Source organism: Schistocerca piceifrons, chromosome 9 (assembly GCF_021461385.2).
Source record: "Schistocerca piceifrons isolate TAMUIC-IGC-003096 chromosome 9, iqSchPice1.1, whole genome shotgun sequence".
NCBI lineage: Eukaryota > Metazoa > Arthropoda > Insecta > Orthoptera > Acrididae > Schistocerca > Schistocerca piceifrons.
This window is the reverse complement of record NC_060146.1, coordinates 131,880,501-131,902,749: the sequence shown is the minus strand read 5'-3', so window position 1 is coordinate 131,902,749 and position 22,249 is coordinate 131,880,501. Positions and strand designations below refer to the sequence as shown.

General features: G+C 37.8%; 1 protein-coding gene across 1 annotated transcript in view; it reads right to left on the bottom strand.

Annotated features, from left to right (window-relative positions):
- Positions 1 to 15,119, bottom strand: part of LOC124716753 (zinc finger protein 775-like) — a 42,651-nt gene extending 27,532 nt beyond the window's left edge. Inside the window, exons 1-4 of the mRNA XM_047243296.1 lie at positions 15,046 to 15,119; positions 14,365 to 14,508; positions 11,598 to 11,683; positions 7,444 to 7,505 (exon numbers count right to left, since the gene is read on the bottom strand). Coding sequence (XP_047099252.1) covers positions 7,444 to 7,505; positions 11,598 to 11,683; positions 14,365 to 14,409 — 193 coding nt within the window. The 5' untranslated portion in view covers positions 14,410 to 14,508; positions 15,046 to 15,119. The remainder of the gene's footprint in view (positions 1 to 7,443; positions 7,506 to 11,597; positions 11,684 to 14,364; positions 14,509 to 15,045) is intronic.
- Positions 15,120 to 22,249: the final 7,130 nt, after the last annotated feature.

Genomic DNA, 22,249 nt, shown 5'->3' with positions numbered 1-22,249 from the left:
TTCTTCCAAGACAGTCAAAAAAGTCCCTAAGATGTTGTGTGTAACATTTTAGAATGTGCCTCCATTGGTCCTACTGAGTGTTTAGCTTCTCTTAGATGCTCTCCAAATTCTGTCTTGTTATTTCATAGTAAAGTGTGTTTTTAAAAATCTGATCTCGAAAGTTCTACCAGTCTGACCTATGCACTGTTAATTACAGTCATTGAGCTTAATATTGCACATATCCAATGTCCGATGTACTAAATTTGCAACTTTGTTTACGTGTATCACATTTTAACTTACAATGAAGAGTTTCACTTGCACAAAAGTCTATTCTCAACCCCATTTTCTGACACTGTTGCACTATTTTCTCTGGCACCCTTCCTATATATTCTATAGGCATGTGCAGAGAGTTTTGCGCCTTATGTTGCTCTTTTAATCTGTCCCCCCTTCTGTGCTCTGTTGTAATTTTTTGAAGCATTTGAGTCACTACTTCAGTCGTGTAACTGTCACTGAGAAACCCGTGAAAAGTTATTCCACACATGAATACTGTGAAACATGTGTTTTAAGGGTTCTTTCTTCAATTTTCTGTACCAGTGCATTGCTAATTACAGACACTGCCACTTTTGACATTGTTGTCATCACAACCACCACCGCATCCACCACCAACCACATTCTGTTCGTACACAGCACGGATTTTGTGATGAGTATCTTCAGTCTTGAGATTTTCACCATTAAAAACCTTATTACAGAATGTATTTCACATTTGGAGGCCTTTAAATTGCAAGTCTCATTCTGAACGCTTACACAGGCAAATGTGGCTGTCTCACAATCACAACTCTAAACCACATTGATCTACAGTAGGAGGCAGTGTAGCGTGCTTGCCCCCTGTCCCCCTCCCTTCCCAAGTTACATGAAAATTGTAGTTATTTTCTAGTCAGCCATCATATTTTCATCGATGGAAGAAGACCATCGAACACATTACACACCTAGAACTTTTAAGAGAAGAGAATTGGGATGCTCATAATGTTTACCTAAGAAACGTTAAAACGAAAATTATAACAATAATGAAAAGCAGCATAAATATTTTTTTCATTCTACAGTGTTTAAAAATGAAACTGCACAAGAAAAGGGGCATAATTCGACTATCAGTATGAATCATCTCAGCATTAATCTGGAATGATTTCTGAAAAGTGTGGAAAATCTAAACTCTGTGGCTGGATTAGATAAATAAGCTGCACTCCTCTTTTTGTGAACAGCATTTTCTACTTTTCAATTCATTTTCAGAACTATGATTATTATACCACAATTAAGTGGACCTGAAATATTTAGGAAATACAAAGGGTTTTGCAGCAGAATGGCGTTCAATCTGGGTTCAAAACTGAAGTACCTAATGACAACGTATGCAAAATGGCAGAATTTAGAAAGGTAAATGAAATAAGGCAGGAAAACATTTATTTTCTATTGTATGCCATTTTGACTAGAAAGAAGTACATGCCCTTCCAGTTTCTGTTTCTTTTGGGTCTGCCTCTGTAGCCAGTTGAACAGTGTGAGTTACTGCTGAGCAGTATGTGGGGGACTCAGGTTCAATTCTCGGTACTGCCAGGGATTTTTCATTGATGAGTGCACTCACTTCATGATGCTGCTTCACTGATTAGCGGCAGTACCAGGTCTGCTAACCTGATGTGGATCTCAACGATGCTACTTGCTGCAGAAGGTGCAGCAGGCAACTGGATCAGATTGGCTTTTAGTGGCCACAACTGCAAAGCTGTCCTTTTTCCTGTCATTTCAGTTTTTAAGAAAAGCTACATAACAGGTATACAGAACCGAAGACAATGATGTAAATTTGTTGTACAATTATGGACCATATTTTGTGCCCACATATGAGGACTAAGTTATAAAGTTCTAATAACTACTTCTTTTTGTAATCTTCTGGGACTACTGTGTGATAAATGTCTTTCAAGGACATAATATATTTATATGAGTAGTTATTCTGCTATGAATATTATTTTTATTTGAACTGTAGGCCTATTTTGGCTGTACAGCCATAATCAAGTTATCTGTAATGAAACCTCTTATAAATTGTGGTACATCTGTTGTATTACAAGTAAGTTCCTTATGAATAAAGTGATTTTACACGTGTTTTCAAGTCACGACTTCCATGCAATATCATTGTTTCTGTCACTGTCTATTTGTTACTGATTATATTTTATATTAATGCGGAAAGAAAAACCAGTTTTGTGGTATGTTCTGATTTTTCTTTTAGGAGTAGTCCAAAATAATTTTTAGTCTGTTGAGTTGTCCAATGTCTTATTAAAAAAATACTTTTGTAAACAACAGAACCAATAAATACAATACAATACAAAAGACATTTAGTGACACCAGATGTGACATATGATCAGCGATTTTGTTATTTCTGTTGCTGTCTATTTGGTTATGAATTATATTCTTTTGTTGTTATTTTAGTAGTAATCAGCTGTGTGTTATGGTCTGAAATTTCATTAATCATGGTCAGAAATAAACTTAGTTTCAAGTTGAAATTTTGTGACAACAATTATGTCAGACAATCAGCGATATTGTTGGTTACATCCACTTGTAGACACTTCTTACTGGGATGTTATTGGGTTATATTGAATGGATGTCTGTTTTATTTAAGTTAAATTTTGTCTCTGGCTGCATTATGGTTTATCCTGGATCTTGGTGGACAATGTCACTAAAGTTTTCGATAAAGTGTTTATAGTTAGGGTCAATTTGTTCATTTGGCACAACTGCTGTCACTAACTGTCAACTACAGACTAAGATTTATTTCTCAACACTATTACCAGAAAATTCGAAACATTCTATAAAACATTTACTTAAAATGTAATCAGTAACAAATAGATAGCAACAAAAACAATACTGCATGGAAGTCAGGACTTGAAAACATATGTAAAATGAGATTATTCATAATTAACTTACATGTTAAGCAACAAATGTAGCAAAATTTATAAGATGGTCTGTTACAGATAACCTGATGGTGGTTTTTGTCATAAAATTCAGTTCAGTTTTGCGTAATAAATAAGATACGAGTTGTCAGAACCTATACTGCTATGTAAAGACAAGACATGGCTTAAAGTTGTTTCCAAAAATCTTGAAAAGTTCCTGACCAACTTACTTCAAGTTTTTACACAATGCTTTAATGAACATTTGGATGGTCAAAGGCTATACATTTTTAATATATAACTATATCCATGACATATAAAGGCAAAATATAGCTAGCAGATATCTGGAAAAATTCTTGACCATTTACTTCAAATTTTTTACACAACAAATGTTTGGATGGTTGTAGGCTACATACTTTTTGATACAGCGATGAATCAAAACATTATGGTCACATGTTTAATAGCAAGTAGTTCCTCTCTTCAAACACAGTACGACAGAGATTCTGCTTGGCATGGATTCTACAAGTCGTTGACAGGAGTCCAGAAGTATGTGGTACCAGATATCTATACACAGATCAAGCAATTACTGCAAATTACAGTATGGTGGTTTACTGGCACACAACTGACCCTCAATGTGTGTTCCAATGGGTACAGATTGGGCATATTTGCTGTCCAAGATTGATTCTGACTTTGCAACAAGGATAGCTATCCTACTGGAAGATGTCACTGCTGGAGGGGGACACTTAATTGAAAAAATGAAGGGATGCAGGTGGCCCACAATAATGTTCACACAGTTCACAGCTGTCATGGTGCCTTCAATTAACACCACAGATCCCATGGATGCCCAACTCAATGTACCCCATAGAATAATTCTGTCCTCACCAGTCTTCACCTATGGTGCGGTGCATGTTTCGTACAGCCATTCGCCTGGATGACATTGTGTAAGGACCCAACCATCAACCTGGTGTAACAACAAATGAGATTCATTTGACACACTTATGTTGATTCATGGTGGAAACTCAGTGATGCTGTGCCCACTGCAATCGTAACTGATAATGTTGTTGGGTCAACACAGAAACACTTAGGGGTTGTGTGATGTGAAGCTCCATGTTCAACAATGGCTTTTGAATGGTGTGCTCTGATACAATTGTGCATGCACCAGTAATTAACTCTGTCAGATCAGTCACAGATCGCTGCATATTCTGGATTACACAGTGGCGGATCTTCCAACCTCAACGTTTTGTGATGAGATGTGGCCGTCCAACACCATACAACCTTCTCATTATTTAAACATCCTTCAACCTCAAAATGAGATTTTCACTCTGCAGCGGAGTGTGCGCTGATATGAAACTTCCTGGCAGATTAAAACTGTGTGCCCGACCGAGACTCGAACTCGGGACCTTTGCGTTTTGCGGGCAAGTGCTCTACCAACTGAGCTACCGAAGCACGACTCATGCCCGGTACTCACAGCTTTACTTCTCAGTTGGTAGAGCACTTGCCCGCGAAAGGCAAAGGTCCCGAGTTCGAGTCTCGGTCGGGCACACAGTTTTAATCTGCCAGGAAGTTTCATCCTTCAACCTCTTTCCACAGGTGCTCAAGATGGTAGTAGGCTAACAGGCGACAAGCTTCACCATTTCAGACATTCTTGTTCCCATCTGTAGTGCCACAACAATAAGCCCTTTGTCAAAACCGCTTATCTCAGTGAATGTCCGCATTTGCGGCCCATATCTTCACTATAACAACTGCCCAATTGTCTCTGTTCCACTTACATTCTTTCTGCGTAGCATGCCTGAAACACCATCAGGAGGCAGTCAGCCTCACGGTGGGCAGTGGTCGTAATGTTTAGGTGCATCAGTTTATATATGGTATATAAATACATAAATAATATATAAAGGAGAAACATCATTAGCAAAAATCCTGAAAAGTTCTTGACCAATTTATTTCATATTTTTATATGATACTTTAATAAACATTCATATTTTTAAACAACAATGTACAGGTTTTCTGCTAAAACTGACTGCGAGAAGGAAAATGCTGTTTTATGAAAAGTGAAGTTTCATTTTCTTTCTTGCAGTCAGTTTTAACTACAAGATCAGGGCATTAAACCACTGGACAAATTGTTTCTCCCTATATATTGTTTCTCCATGTAGATCAACATAATTTTAAAGGAAAACTATATACACAAATGATGTTCTGTTCTGCTTTCTGTCTCACAGTCAGTTTTAAGAGGAAATAGAAAAGTTCTATTTATAGCTCATCAGCTTATGATTACAATACTAATACCAAAACTCTATAATTGTGGGAAGCTTTGTAATCCTACCCATTTGCAGATTAGATCATCAGCTGGAGAGGTCTCTCTCATACACTGTATACCAATGACTCTAACCAATTAACCCCACACAAACAAACACAAACATACACACAAAATTCAAGCTTTCGCAACAAACTGTTGCCTCATCAGGAAAGAGGGAAGGAGAGGGAAAGACGAAAGGATGTGGGTTTTAAGGGAGAGGGTAAGGAGTCATTCCAATCCCGGGAGTGGAAAGACTTACCTTAGGGGGAAAAAAGGACGGGTATACACTCGCACACACACACATATCCATCCACACATATACAGACACAAGCAGACATATTTAAAGACAAAGAGTTTGGGCAGAGATGTCAGTCGAGGCAGAAGTGCAGAGGCAAAGATGTTGTTGAATGACAGGTGAGGTATGAGTGGCGGCAACTTGAAATTAGCGGAGATTGAGGCCTGGTGGGTAATGGGAAGAGAGGATATATTGAAGGGCAAGTTCCCATCTCTGCAGTTCTGATAGGTTGGTGTCAGTGGGAAGTATCCAGATAACCCAGACGGTGTAACACTGTGCCAAGATGTGCTGACCGTGCACCAAGGCATGTTTAGCCACAGTGTGATCCTCATTACCAACAAATACTGTCTGCCTGTGTCCGTTCATGTGAATGGACAGTTTGTTGCTGGTCATTCCCACACAGAAAGCTTCACAGTTAGGCAGGTCAGTTGGTAAAAATAACCAGAGCCGCTTCATCATCCTCCCAAACCCAGAACCTCCCAAAGAAGAACCCCAAAAGTGCCCCACTTGTGACAGGATACTTTCCGCGACTGGATCAGACTCTGAATGTGGCTCTCCAGCAGTGATACGACTTCCTCAAATCCTGCCCTGAAATGAGATCCATCCTTCATGAAATCCTCCCCATTCCACCAAGAGTGTCTTTCCGCCATCCACCTAACCTTCGTAACCTCTTTGTTCATCCCTACGAAATCCCCAAACCACCTTCCCTACCCTCTGGCTCCTACCCTTGAAACCACCCCCGGTGTAAAACCTGTCCCATGCACCCTCCCACCACCACCTACTCCAGTCCTGTAACCCGGAAGGTGTACACGAGCAAAGGCAGAGCCACTTGTGAAAGCACCCATGTGATTTACCAACTGACCTGCCTACACTATGAAGCTTTCTATGTGGGAATGACTAGCAACAAACTGTCCATTCGCATGAATGGACACAGGCAGACAGTGTTTGTTGGTAATGAGGATCACCCTGTGGCTAAACATGCCTTGTTGCATGGCCAGCACATCTTGGCACAGTGTTACACCATCCGGGTATCTGGATACTTCCCACTGACACCAACCCATCAGAACTCCAGAGATGGGAACTTGCCATTCAATATATCATCTCTTCCCGTTACCCACCAGGCCTCACCCTCCGCTAATTTCAAGTTGCCGCCACTCATACCTCACCTGTCATTCAATAACATCTTTGCCTCTGTACTTCTGCCTCGACTGACATCTCTGCCCAAACTCTTTGCCTTTACATGTGTCTGCTTGTGTCTGTATATGGGCGGATGGATATGTGTGTGTGTGCGAGTGTATACCTGTCCCTTTTTCCCCCCAAGGGAAGTCTTTCCGCTCCTGGGATTGGAATGACTCCTTACCCTCTCCCTTAAAACCCACATCCTTTTGTCTTTCCCTCTCCTTCCCTCTTTCCTGAAGAAGCACCCATGGGTTGCGAAAGCTTGAAATTTGTGTGTGTGTGTGTGTGTGTGTGTGTGTGTGTGTTTGTTTGTTATTGTCTCTATCAATGTACCAATGCTTTCGTTTGGTAAGTTACAGAATCTTTGTTTTCAGATATATACATGAGGGGAGGGGGGAGGGGGGGAGGGGGAGGGGGGGGAGGTGATGGACATGGAGGGGGGAAGAGGAGATGAGGATGTATATCCATTTCCCTTACATTTTTAACAATTGTGAAACATTGCCAGGTTCGCTAGTACTAAATAAAGCACGCCATTGGATTGAAGACTTTTGGGCCAGGGGAGGCATGATCAGAAGTGAATGAATACCATGTCTTGTATATGAGGGTGAACTTATAAGCCTGTAACATTTCCATGAAACAGATGGAAATTTTGTTAACTTGCACAACTGTTATAAACAGAACATTTGTATTGCAAAATTGTTTGTTGGTACCTATCTTAAGAAAAAGAACTCAGTGTGTAAGCATCTCTTGTGGGTTTTGGAACTAATAGTGTCACAAACCTGTTACTTTTCCTGGGTTAAAATCTCTTGGTGGTGAGAAATTTTCCATTCCTGGACCAGGCCTGCAATATAAAAGCAAGACATAGATATTAAACAAAATAGGCCACAGATACATTATTCTGCAATGAAAATTCTTTGCAGTACAATAAACTTTTCAGCTTTCCATGTTATTTACTGAAACACTCTCAATTAGTTCAACAATGATAAAATTATGTGCTTTGATATGTGAGAAGGAAGATAATCACAGTAAAATGCAACCAAATTAAACTTTTATCTTTATTGTTGGTATAAACAGCTAATACCCTTCTTTTTGAGAGTGCTGAACACAAAAGTCATTAAAATGCAAGTTTTGTGAAAGGTTGTTTCCCCTATTTTACTTTTCAGCATTGCACTTAATACAGAATGCACCTTGCATAATTTATGAGAATTGTGTGACCTGTGCGTAACATTTAGTGGCACATACCTCTAGAAAACTACAAAGGGCTTGTCAACATCATGTTATGCAGAATTGTTGCTGTATTGCCATCCAAAGATGGACCAACATGCCATTAGGCATGTGGTTGCAGCGTTTTGGTTTATCAGTGTACTTTGTTTATCATGATACATGAAGTGATAACCATTCATATGATTTGACGTTTCTTCTCACGCCATGCGGACAGCAAATGCCACAGGTGATATGCAATTTAACAGAGAAAGCAAACCTGGGGCACAACATATCTAACACATTAGGGGCTCAGGACTGTATGTCTGATGTTATTGTTCACTTTCATAGTTCACCCTAATGTTCATCTTCATCATTGTCGCCACTATCGTCACGACAACTGTTGCCACCATAACGTCCTCCCCCCCTTCATTGGCATGACATCCCCCATCCCCTGCCACACAAAGGTCACCTCTAGACTTTTCCATCTAATCTTGTATTTGTCAGTGTATACTCTGATTCAGTTCATATCCATGAAGGTCATCTTTCATCATGGGCTACAGAACATAATGAGTGAAAGAATGGACATTATTTAAAGCAGTGGCAGAGCAAATAGGTTACAAAATTCAATGTATATGGTCTTTGGCTACAAAAATATTAGTATTCATTAATGCTATCAGGGTGCAATTACTGGCATTCTTCTTACAAGGATGGAATCTTACCTTTATAACAGAAAACAAAGATTCAATTTCATAAACTCCTCCATAGGAATAAAATGAAATTTATAAGAGGGACCACTTAACATGGTGTTAAGAAAGGTTCATTACTGGGCTATCTTGAATTTTTAATCAACCAAAACTTTGAAAATGGACATGGCAGATCCTACCCCGCCACCCCCCCTTCCCTTCCCCATGTTGTCTTTACTGTTGACATTAAACCCTAATATTCCTTCAGTGTCTCGTGCTTGTAAACTATATAATTGACACAATGCTGGTATTAAAAATGCAGTGTTTCCTGGTGACACAAGCATACTTCACAATGACCAAATTCAATCATATTAGGCACAACCCAGACTAGCTGAATGTGCCTGCTACTGGTTCATACCAAACAATTTAGTCCACACAGAACTTGTACTTAATTTCAAACACAGACAAAAGGCATCCGTGAACCACCAATAGACATGAATGGCCATACGCTAAATGAAACACTGTGTGTAGAAATTCTTCAGTTCTGGCACTAAACAGTCACTAAGCAAATGAACTAATTTAGAATTAGTAACTTGATATTTACATGATTAGACTAATACTAAAAAGAATCCACTTCTATAAAAGAATGAGACTAGTTCACAACACACTACTAATTGTCATATAACTTAACAATGCTACATGCTAGGTAGCTAACAGGAATTTTCAATGCTTTAATATAAATAACCAGTTACGTGCAGATACTAGAGGGTTATGGGCATCCAAGGGATACTGAAGTAAACCAGGAGGTTTCAAAGGCAAAATTTAACTATATTCATCAGAAGCAAGTACAGTTGGGTGCACCCTGCAGTTGGTGTACAAATCCCCAGCCAATCAAGAGGGTCACGGTAGTTGAACAGGGATGGAACAGAGTCAGAGAAATCATTAGGGCAGACGAATGAAAAAAAGATGTCAAGCTCCGCTGGGAATCAGGACGATCACTGACTGCCTGGTCTCAGAATGTGATTCCTGTCGCATTCTCCCCACTGGTTAGACAGTGCATGGGAAAGCTTTGTCGGTCAGGATCCTTTACAGAACAAACCACTTTCATACTGAGGTGGTAGATCGATCCAGTATGTAGGCCACAAAAGGTGGTACTGAAGTAAAGGCAGTGTCAATTTTGAATCAACAATAAAATAGTCCATTAGCCCCTAGACTGGCGGTGGCTTGCACAGATAACCCGTAGAAAGAATGATAGCTTTTTATCCTTTAGTTTTAACTGTTATATTGGAGCTTGTTTAAAGCCTTTGTACTCTGCTCCATATTTCCACTCTAAAGAAATTATTCTTGTGTGTCATATTTAAATAACACAAATCACAGAGCAGCTGAAACTGATTTTTACTGTCAGCAGCAAAAAGCAGTACCTAATAACTGTACTGGAAGTGAATCTACAATTAAAAGATTCATAAAGAGACCTCTTTAATATGCAAAGTTACCTGCTTTACACAGTATTCCTACAGCTTGTTTCAGCTGAATAGTTACATGATCTACTTCTTGCGCACTGTCCCAGAAGATAATTCTCTGGATGAAAGGTAAAATATGAGGCTGTTCAAAAAATTCCAGAACATTCATAATTTCCACCAGTCATGTGTTGGAGCGAAATGTGGTTTGCATCCCTGCACACGCCTATGTTTAATGTGTAACTGCTAGAAGTTTCATTGTGTATGTCTGTTAATTATTGTTCATTACTGTATTAAGCAGAATGTTCTCACACAGTTCGCAAATTTCAAGACGGAAGAGTTAGATGAGCACATGTCTGCATTAAGTTTTGTGCAAAACTCAAGAAAACCTTTACAGAGACATACCAAATAATGCAGGAAACCTAAAGTGATTAGTATTTAAACCATATTCGGTGTTATGAATGGTTCACATGGCTTAAAAATGGGCACACAGAAGTTAAAGATGATCCTCATTCAGGACACCCTTTGACGTTTACTGACAACATTCTAACAGGTGTAAAGAGGAAGAAGCTAAAAGCAAGTGATGCTCAGGACAGAGAGATATGGAGAATGTCCAGTTGAGATCGGTCTACTAAAAGAAGATTAGTACGGTATTTGTTTGTACCTACCAAGATGAATGTGTTTGATTTCAGTGATTTCCATGTGATGTTCTGACAAGCAGAACACACCTGCAGACATTCTATCTGCTGCTTCACCCGTAGTAAGTGTGATATTAAACTATAGCTGAATGAACACACCTTCTGCTACTTTCCTTTTCTTTTACTGATGGCAACTTTTTTTCTGTACGTGTTTCTGTTGCATCATGTGATTTTTTTGCACTCACACACTTTATCCACAATGCTATACATATTTAATTGTCTTCACATATATTGGGTGGATGTACTGTTTACCCCAGAACATCTGTTGCGGCATTTCTGTGAACTGGAGTCTCAAAGCTTCTTATTCTGTTCCTATGCATCTGAGTTTCAGTTCAGCATAGTGCAGATGGAATGTGTACAGTTTAGTGGAACCTGTTTTTCTCTTCAGGAATTTGTGGATTGTTCCACACATCTCACAGAACTTACTAGTTTCGTCATACTGTTCTTTCTCTGTTGACATTTGCATGCACATAATGTTTAACATCCTCTAGGGTGATGGCATGAGAACACTACAATAACCACAGCATCATTTTCATTTTCTGAAAAAAGAATCTGTGGTTCTGAAAAGTAGGATTGCTGTTATTTATTTTTACGCATGCCTTCCGGCATTACTAAACGTTGTGCTTCCTGAAGAGAAGATCCAACAGCCCATCTGTCTCTTTGTGCATTAAACAATGTAAAGCTTTTATTTTAAGTCTGGCACAAGTCTATGACTACTAAACAAAGAATACAAAACAATTTTTACAGTGCATACAAATTACTCCTAACCTGCCAAAATTATAAACCGTTAATAAAACAGGAGTGAAAATTACTGGGTATTAAGAAGATAAATCTGATGAAAAGATTAGACTACACAGTTCACTGCAATAACATTGCTTTCTACATTAATTACCCATGTCCTTGATGTCCCTGACAGTCGATGCCCATACCTGGCTCCCGTTTGATTTCTGATGGATCCCATGGTGGATGTCCATGAATCTGCAACAGTTAAATCTCCAGTTTATTTTGATTCTGTTCAGAGGAGAATAAAAGAGTGAAATATACATGTAAACATAAAAAAACCTGTCAAATAGTGAACAGTCCTCTTGATTTCAAAATCAGCAGTTCCTCCACTGAAATTTAATGAACTGGATTAGGCAGCAAAGAGGAGAACAATTCTGTCAAAACACAAAACTGCTGAGAACCAACATGGTCCCCAGAACAAACTGAAAACAATGTCATGGAATGCAGTTTCCCAGTCCTTTTATAAAAAAGCAAGCTTCAGACTATCCGGTCATGGATGATAGAATTTGCAAATTATCTGTGCACTATTACACAATTAAGTAAAAAATGAACCTTAAGTAGTTTGTTACAATCAGAGTGAATTTTTTTGCTTGGAATACAGGTTTCTGTTTGAAAAGACTTAGTTGACAAAAATATCTACGAGTGGTTAGATAGAAATACCTAAGAACTGGGATCTGAGCAGCTACGTGATGATATAGTGAACAACGTGTGTTCGGAAGAGAAAGCAAGTGAAAACAGCTCACTATCATCCACACTGGGCAGTGAAATGTGTTGATCTGTTATTAGAGTATGCAACACAACATTAACTGGACTATACTGATGTTTTGACTCTCCAGAAAATGAGAACTGCCATTATGAAAAAGGTGAATAAAAACAGAAAAAGGAAAAATGCAAGGATTATTATTTCCTGATAATACACAGAAAGTAAGTGATAAAATAGTGTGTTCTAAATGTAAATTTGTAAATAAGTTAACAGTATTTGGTAATTAACACTTAAATAACACAGTAGAAAATGTGACATGCAGGCTAGCTTGTTTTGTAAGTACAGCAAATAGTAGATTCCAGTAAAAGCATGTTTGTTTTGGATTGTCCTTGTTTTACAGTTATCTGTGCTGTTTTTGGTCTGAATTCAGATGAATAATCGAGAGCTTGCTGCAGGCCTACTTCATAAAGGTTGCCAAAGATATAAAATTAATTCAGCACCGTATAAACGTAAATGTTGTAAATAACAAAGATATTGAAGATTTATTAAATTTTTTATTACTGAAGATGTCAGATTTCTTGTACTTGCCTTCATCTCCATCAATATGCTTCAAATAACAATAAAATGTGCGGCAGTGCATGCTTTTAAGTTAACCACATACTAACATTTTTCTCCAGTTCCTTTCAGGGCTTGAAGGTGGCCAAAATGACAACTTACAAGCCCCTGAAGAAACCAATGTTATAATTTGACCTTCATAGTCCCTACACAAGTAATATATATGGAAAATATAATGTACCACTTAAAAGAGGGAAAGAAAAAAAGGAAAAAGCAGAAACAATTCTACCAGCTTGTGGATGGTGATGATGACGATATTTGGTTTGTGGGGTGCTCAACTGCACGGTCATCAACGCCCGTACGTAGATCCAATATTTTTACACAGTCCAATCGAGCCACTGTCACGAATGATGATGATGATGAAATGATGAGGACAACACAAACACCCAGTCCCCAGGCAGAGAAAATCCCCAACCCGGCCGGGAATCGAACCCGGGACCCCGTGATCCAGAGACAGCAATGCTAGCCACTAGACAATGAGCTGCGGACCTCAGTTTGTGGAGGAGGGGGTCTTGCAAGACGTTTATGCACTGGGATGACCATCTTGTACATGTGTCGGGGAACATCTCAACCAACAACACCATCAGACTGTTCATTGGACAATGTCCACTATGAGATGTAATTGGTTTATTAATAATTATTTTATGCTGCTAGGTTACCTTATGTAGAAAGAATACACTCGTACAAATATAGTTGACATGGAGGTTTTAAATACACAGGTTAACCGACTGATGATACTACTACTGTCAATAACTGGGCTTAAAAATGCCGATCACCACACGTTGACAGAAACAAATTGCTACTCACTGTACACAAATAATTTAGCTTTTAATGTATCATTTAATACCTGAGTTCTCCTGATATTAAACAGTTTTTAAGGACCTCAAGGGGAACCACATTAAGTGTGTTGTCTAGCAGGCTGTTTGGTAAAGGTTTGGCATTAATGTTATACCAATGTTTAGATGTCATGACAACGCATATGTGTGTGTGAGGGGGGCGAGAAGGAAGGAAGGAGAGATTTGGCATGCATTCAATTATGCAGCTGAAAAATATATCAGTAATATTATTATTGTAAAAATGAATAAGGAAAGTGAAGTAAATATACCAATGATTTAAGTAATTTCTGCATGAAATAGTATGTATTTTATAAAGATCAACATTAGTTTCTATATCACCTTTTTCTTTTAATACCTGTTGACCCAAATTATGTATATTTGAAAGAATTCATGGCATATTGTCAAGGGAAGTTGTTCTTCCATTATGAGAGTTGATTCATAATGAATAAAAATGAATTGTCACTTAATTAATTTTAAAATATTCAGTAGAAATTAACCAGTATAAATAAAAGTACCCGTCTTGTGACACAAACTATCATTAGTCTGCATCATTGTTAGTAGGCCTATATGGAAGTGATTAGCCCATTCCAAAATGAAATGACTGAATTTTTAGCAATGATGGAAACCATAAAATGGAAATATTGTTGTACACACTCTGGGATGGACATATATGAAATGTTTTTCTCGTATTCTAATGAGATGGTGAAAACTGTGCATCATACCTGAGCACCTGGATCTTGCCCTACAGATGCAAGCTGGCACTGCATTCTTGCAAGGGGTTCGTTCTTAATACACAGGCCGTCCGCCACCGGCCCCAAATGATGTTCTGAGAGTTTATTCTTCCATGTACGCAAGTCTTCACCTTCCTGACAAAATGGACAGCGTTATTATTTTTTATTATGGCCTGACGGTGAACCAAATTTAAAGTTATATGTGTAAACAGGAACACTGAAACATGAGGCAATTAATGTGTGGCTAATAGTCTGTAAATCGCGATTATCATGTTCACATTTTACGGTCTGCCTACTCCCATGTCTTTTATGTATATTACCTAGATTTATCTTCTACACTAATATCAAATCTACAGTATATGCCTTTAACTGTCAAATGACGAAATTGTGGACATCACAAAACTCGCTCATGGTTGTTCTGATGCTACGAATACACAACAAAAATAGATATACTGCAATAAAAGTTTGTAATTTACACGAACAACACTGTACACTGCATTTGTAATAAAACAAAAATACATACGTACAGTAAGGTAATGTATGTTGGTAAGGCAGGTTCACAAACTAACCATAACGCTTTACGACTCAGGTCTTCATTACGCGGAGGTTTTTGTTAATGCGTAGCAGAATATGGGTCAGAAATACTTGCGGCAAAAAAATGACATTTCTCACCAAACAAATAGTAAAACAAAAGATCACAGTACTTTCACTTTCAAGCTTTAGCGTAACACCGTCTCTTGACGACACTCGCCATATTTATAGCCTTTTTTTTACGATACCGGAATTATATTAAAAAAAACTCTACTAGTGCGCATATCGCTACCTGACTCTAACCTTTCAAAGCAATTCAGCAATTCCTAATGAGAATGAAATACAGTTGTGATGGTTTATTGGTACGTACTTGTCTTTAATGATGTTAGTAACAGTATACTTTTTTGCTGTAATGGTTACTTGTGACTTTTAAAATGTGATAACGTCTGTATTTCTGCGAATCTTATAACCTTAAAAGAAATATTTCGTCTAGAACAACAAACTTGCAGATTACTTATTCAGTTACGTGCGGCTGCTCTTTCTCTCCATTTGGGGTAAAGTATGTTGGCTAAACGATTAACAGTCTACGAAGTACATACGCCTATATATGCGAGGTTTAATTTAGCCACTTTTGCGATTAAACAAACTGTGATAATAAAAAGCTTGCCGAAAGTCTACTCCCGTCAGGTGAGAATGCGGGAAATCAGTTAATAGGTGTAAGTGGAAATCTTTCGTAACTTCAATTGTGAACTTCTTTTTTTATTTATCATCGTACACACACAGTGCGTTTGTATTCTTTTGTAGCTTCAAAATGGTAGAGTTTTCTTCGCCTTTTTCCATATCCGCGCAGCGGTATCAACTATCTTTCAGTCCCACAACTACATTTTACGGCGCATGTCACAGATGTTACACATAATTGTTAAGCCAAAAACAAACACAACAAAACAAGCAGTTTCCCGCGTTCATGAGACAAAGATATACAACTATTCTCTGTACCCTCGAAATTAGCAATGGCTCGAAATTTGAATTGAAATGAACTCGCTCAATAAGTGTAGGTACTTACAATTTACAATTAGCTGTGCTGGTGCAGTTATTTTTTGTGGTGGCCGACCACAATAAACTGCCATAAGTATTAATGTACATGCATTATAATATTTGAAAGAAAACCAGAGTAAGATGCTGTATCGGTTCTGGTATTTACGTCTCATAAATTGTATGATACTAACAAGCGTAATATGTGTATGTGGACGTAATAAGCGTAAATAAAAAATAAGGATAGTCCTGTCGACGATGAGATCATTGGTGACGGAAATAAGTTTGAATTAGATAAGGAAATTACCGTACTGTCTCGACAACTATTGTACAGTACCGGTATTTAAACAGTTTGCCAAAAGCCGATTCACGCCAGACGTATTACACAGTAGCGTAGCGGCAAACACTCCGTAGTAATGTATCAAATGGCAACATTCTTTGGAAGTTTTAATGTTGGTCGGGCAAAGGTGGGTCTGCTAACATGAGAGTTAAACTACTGTCTGCGTTTGTATTGGTTTTTGCTGGAGCATATTAATAAGAAAAATATTCAAGTCCTTGTATTTACGGAGTGTTTGCCGCTACGCTACTGTGTAATACGTCTGGCGTGAATCGGCTTTTGGCAAACTGTTTAAATACCGGTACTGTACAATAGTTGTCGAGACAGTACGGTAATTTCCTTATCTAATTCAAACTTATTTCCGTCACCAATGATCTCATCGTCGACGGGACTATCCTTATTTTTTATTTACGCTTATTACGTCCACATACACATATTACGCTTGTTAGTATCATACAATTTATGAGACGTAAATACAAGGACGTAAATACAAGTCCTTGTCACTAAAACAAACCAAACACCAAAATAAGGGCTATTAGGACGCAAAGGACAAAATCTACTAACACATGTGAATAGGTTAACTTCCAGTAATTAGCAGAAAGTTGTTCTTAATATTTCTGTTGTATTCCATAAAAATAGAGAAAATTGGATATATTGGACATGAATTGCGGATAAATGTTTAATTTTATAGAACAATTTGGTTGGTCTCTTAACATATTTTTTTAAGCGTGAAAAGCAAAACCAATTAATCGTTATTATCTATAAATTCACTTATGACATAACACCGATATTGCTATTTGCGATTGATCTAGGTACAAAGCTGAAACTGGCTCCACGATACTCACCAATAATAAAAAAAAAATATGTTTCCAAGACGCCAAGTATATTAATATGCCCATAAAACGAACATCAGTTATTATTTACTTCAATTTATGTATGTAGTTACCGTAAAATTCCAGGTAACCACCAAATACATATTAAGACATTCATAATCAAACTTTAAAATTCAAAGATAAACATTTTAACAACGTATTTCTCCACAGAAATACCTTCGGACAAAAAAGAGTGGCAGAGGAACAGAAACAAAAAATAAAGCATTATTCAGTATTTATTTATTCATCATTTTAACACACAGCACAACAGTACGAGGCATGTTAGAAATAACATACACATTTAGAAACACGTGTAAAGTAAGCTGGGATTACGAGTGGTCAGAGGAGGAATTTGGCCATGGTGTTATCAGAGAAACCATCATAGCATTGACCTTAGCAGCTTGGGAAACCTGTGGAAAACCAAAATCAGGATGGCCAGACAGTGTATGAATCCATTCCTCCTGAATGTGAGTCCAGTGCATTAACTTTGCATTAGGCACCTCGTTTGATATATGATTTGGAATGAAAATCACATGTACCTAGGCCTCAAGGAGCTTATATCATACAAAAAAGGTGTAATCAGCAATATAAATAGGACACAAAACTTTGTTATACCTACTACACTTCTGAAAAATATAAACACAAGAACACACTATAAAACACTTCTGAACATTACAAGCACATTAAAATCTGCTACAAGGAGCTGGAAGTAACCAAAATAAGACATTCCTAGCACCTCATGAGGAGTATGATTTTGAAATGATTCTCAGAGCAAAACATGCTGAACTGAGTCACTCGGAGAGAGTGGGGATACTTTATGTATTTATCAATGCACAGTTTTAAAAGTTTTGCACATTAAACTCTTTCTGCTTCCTTTCTACCCAGTACCAATGGAGGCCTGGATTTTGATTCATTCTTCCAAATTTAATGTAAATGGTTTTCTTCACACCAAACATTGGCCTGTTGACATTTGACTATGAGTGTATGTACTTAAGAACATGATCAGCTGTCGTAGACAGAGTGTCCTTAACACCACTCACTATTACACTAATGTCATCTGCAAAATAAAAAAAAAAAATAAAAAAAATCTTCACTGCAGTTTCTGAGGATTGAATCTCATTTATATAAACTGAAGGAGGCTTAACACATTGCCATGTGGTACATATTTCAAGTTTGTTTACGTCAGATTCTAATCTGATATGGTGATTAGCATCAGCTGATGTGAGTTATACAATTTGTGATCTATTTTGCAACTAAGACCAAAACCACTTACTTTCTATACCTTTTGTCCCCATTACTTTCAGATTATATAAAAGAATTTCATAACAAACCACATCAAAATCTTAAGAAAGGTCTAAATTAACTCCTACAATTCTATTGTTGTTTTCTAGGTTTCTAATTATTTCGTCTATTTAATTCATTAATGCTATGAATATAATAGAGGGAAACATCCACGTGAGAAAAATATATCTAAAAACACAGATGATGTGACTTACCGAACGAAAGTGCTGGCAGTTCGATAGACACACAAACAAACACAAACATACACATGACATTCAAGCTTTCGCAACAAACTGTTGCCTCATCAGGAGAGAGGGAAGGAGAGGGTAAGACGAAAGGATGTGGGTTTTAAGGGAGAGGGTAAGGAGTCATTCCAATCCCGGGAGCGGAAAGACTTACCTTAGGGGGAAAGAAGGGGTATACACTCGCACACACACACACATATCCATCCGCACATGCTGTTTCTGTACTTCCACTTGCTCTTAAACCATGCTGATTACTGTTCAGTAGCTTGTGGCCATTCAAATACTTAATCACTCATTGTTTTATTAACCTTTCAAATACCTCAGAAGAAAAGAGGAAGGAAGATTAGGGTTTAATGCCATATTGACAGCATGATTAATTGAGAAGGACACAAGCTTGGATTATGAAAAGTTGAGAAGGAAGCTGGTTGTGCCCTTTTCAAAGGAACCACTCTAGTATTTGACTAGAGTGATTTAGGGAATTCACAGAAAACCTTAATTTGGATGACCAAATGGTGATATGAACCATCGTCTCCCAAATGCGAGTTCAGTGTACTAACCACTGTGCCACCTCACACAGTAAATGCTTTATAGAATGATGAAAGGAGTGATATAAGGTCAATAATTTTCAACTTCATGCGTATTATCACCCTTGAATAAAGGTATGACTTCTTAAATTTATAATCTATGGGGAAACACTACCTCAGTAAATAATAAATTAGGAATGTAGCCTAATTCAGAATTTGTGAAACAATATGGGTTGTAAGTGATGCTGATACCTCACCTACACCTGCCAACATTTTGCATTTGAGACTTTTAATTACCTTTGCTACTTCATGTTCACTAGTTGGAACTTACCTCATGCTGTGTGCAGATGACCGATACTTAAGTTTATCCATATTTGTGAAATAAGTAATCATTTATGCAATTTTGCAAGTCTTTTGTAATTTTTCCCGAGGGCATGCAACTTTACTGTATGGTTAAATGATGATGGCATCCTCTTGGGTAGAATATTCCGGAGGTAAAATGGACCCTCATTTGGATCTCCGGGTGGGGACTACTCAGGATGACGTCGTTATCAGAAGAAAGAAGACCAGCGTACTATAGATTGGAGGGTCGATTGTCAGATCCCTTAATTGGGATGTAGGTTAGAAAATTTAAAAAAGAAAATGGATAGGTTAAAGTTAGATATGGTGGGAATTAGTGAAGTTCGGTGGCGTTAGAAAATTTAAAAAAGAAAATGGATAGGTTAAAGTTAGATATACTGGGAATTAGTGAAGTTCGGTGGCGTTAGAAAATTTAAAAAAGAAAATGGATAGGTTAAAGTTAGATATAGTGGGAATTAGTGAAGTTCGGTGGCAGGAGGAACAAGACTTCTCGTCAGGTGAATACAGGGTTATAAATACAAAATCAAATAGGGGTAAAGCAGGAGTATGTTTGCTAACGAATAAAAACATAGGAGCGTGGATAAGCTACTATGCATAGTGAATGCATTATTGTAGCTAAGATAGACACGAAGCCCACACCTATCACATTAGTACAAGTTTATATGCCGACTAACTCTGCAGATGATGAAGAGATTGAAGAAATGTATGAAGCAATAAAAGAAATTATTCAGATAGTTAAGGGAGACAAAAATTTAACAGTCACGGGAGACTGGAATTATACAGTAGGGAAAGCAAGAGAAGGTAAAATGGTAGGTGAATGGTGAATATGGACTGAGGGTAAGGAATGAAAGAGGAAGCCACCTGATAGAATTTTGCACAGAGCATAATTTAATCATAGCTAGCACTTGGTTTAAGGACCACAAAAGCAGGTTGTACATGTGGAAGAGGCCTGGAGGCACCAGAAGTTTCAGATAAATTATATAGTGGTAAGACAGAGATTTAAGAACCAGGTTTTAAATTGTAAGACATTTCCAGGGGCAGACGTAGACTCTGACCACAATTTATTGGTTATTAACTGTAGACTAAAACTGAAGAAACTGCAAAAAGGTAAGATTTTAAGGTGATGGGACCTGGACAAACTAAAGGAACAAGAGACAGTAGAGAGTTTCAGAGAGAGCATTAGGAAACAATTGACAAAAACAGGGGAAAGAAATACAGTAGAATAAGAATGGGTAGCTTTGAGAGATGACATAGTGAAGGCAGCAGAGGATCAATTAGGTAAAAAGATGAGGGCTAGTAGAAATCCTTGGGTAACAGAAGAAATATTGAATTTAATTGATGAAAGGAGAAAATATAAAAATGCAGTAAATGAAGCAGGCGAAAAGGAATACAAAGTCTCAAAAATAAGATCGACAGGAAGTGCAAAATGGCTAAGCAAGGATGGCTAAAGGACAAATGTAAGCATGTAGAGGCATATATCACTAGGGGTAAGACAGATACTGCCTACAGGAAAATTGAAGAGACCTTTAGAGAAAAGAGAACCACCTGTATGAATATGAAGAGCGCACATGGAAAACCAGTCCTAAGCAAAAGAGGGAAAGCAGGAAGATGGAAGGAGTATATAGAGAGTCTATACAAGGGCAATGTACTTGAGGACAATATTATGGAAATGGAGGAGGATGTAGATGAAAATGAAATGGGAGATATGATACTGCATGAAGGATTTGACAGAGCACTGAAAGGCCTAACTTGAAACAAGGCCCCGGGAGTAGATAACATTCCGTTAGAACTACTGATAGCCTTGGGAGAGCCAGCCATGATAAAACTCTTCCCTCTGCTATGCAAGATGTATGAGATAGGCGAAAAACTCTCAGACTTCAAGAAGAATATAATAATTCCAATCCCAAAGAAAGCAGGCATGAAAATTACCGAACTATCTGTTTAATAAGTCATGGTTTCAAAATACTAACACAGATTCTTTACAGATGAATGGAAAAACTGGTAGAAGCTGATCTCAGGGAAGATCAGTTTGGATTCTGTAAACATGTTGGATCACATGAGGCAATTCTAACCCTATGACATATCTTAGAAGATTGATTAAGAAAAGGCAAACTTACATTTCTAGCATTTGTGGACTTAGCGAACGCTTTTGACAGTGTTGACTGGAATACTCTCTTTCAAATTCTGAAGGTGCCAGGGATAAAATACAGGGACAGAAAGGCTATTTACAATTTGTACAGAAACCAGATGGCAGTCATAAGAGTCGAGGTGCATGAAAGGGAAGCAGTGGTTGAGAATGGAGTAAGACAGGTTTGTACCCTATCCCCAATATTATTCAATCTGTATATTGAGCAAGCAGTAAAGGAAACAAAAGAAAAAATTTCGAGTAGGAATTAAAATCTATGAAGAAGAAATAAAAACTTTGAGATTTGCCGATGAGATTGTAATTCTGTCAGAGACAGCAAAAGGACCTGAAAGAGCAGTTGAACAAAATGGATGGTATCTTGAAAGGAGGATATAAGATGAACATCAACAAAAGCAAACCGAGGATAATGCAATGTAGTTGAATTAAATCAGGTGACGCTGAGGGAAATAGATTAGGAAATGAAACACTTAAAGTAGTAGATGAGTTTTGCTATTTGGGGAGCAAAATAACTGTTGATGGTTGCAGTAGAGAGGATATAAAATGGAGAC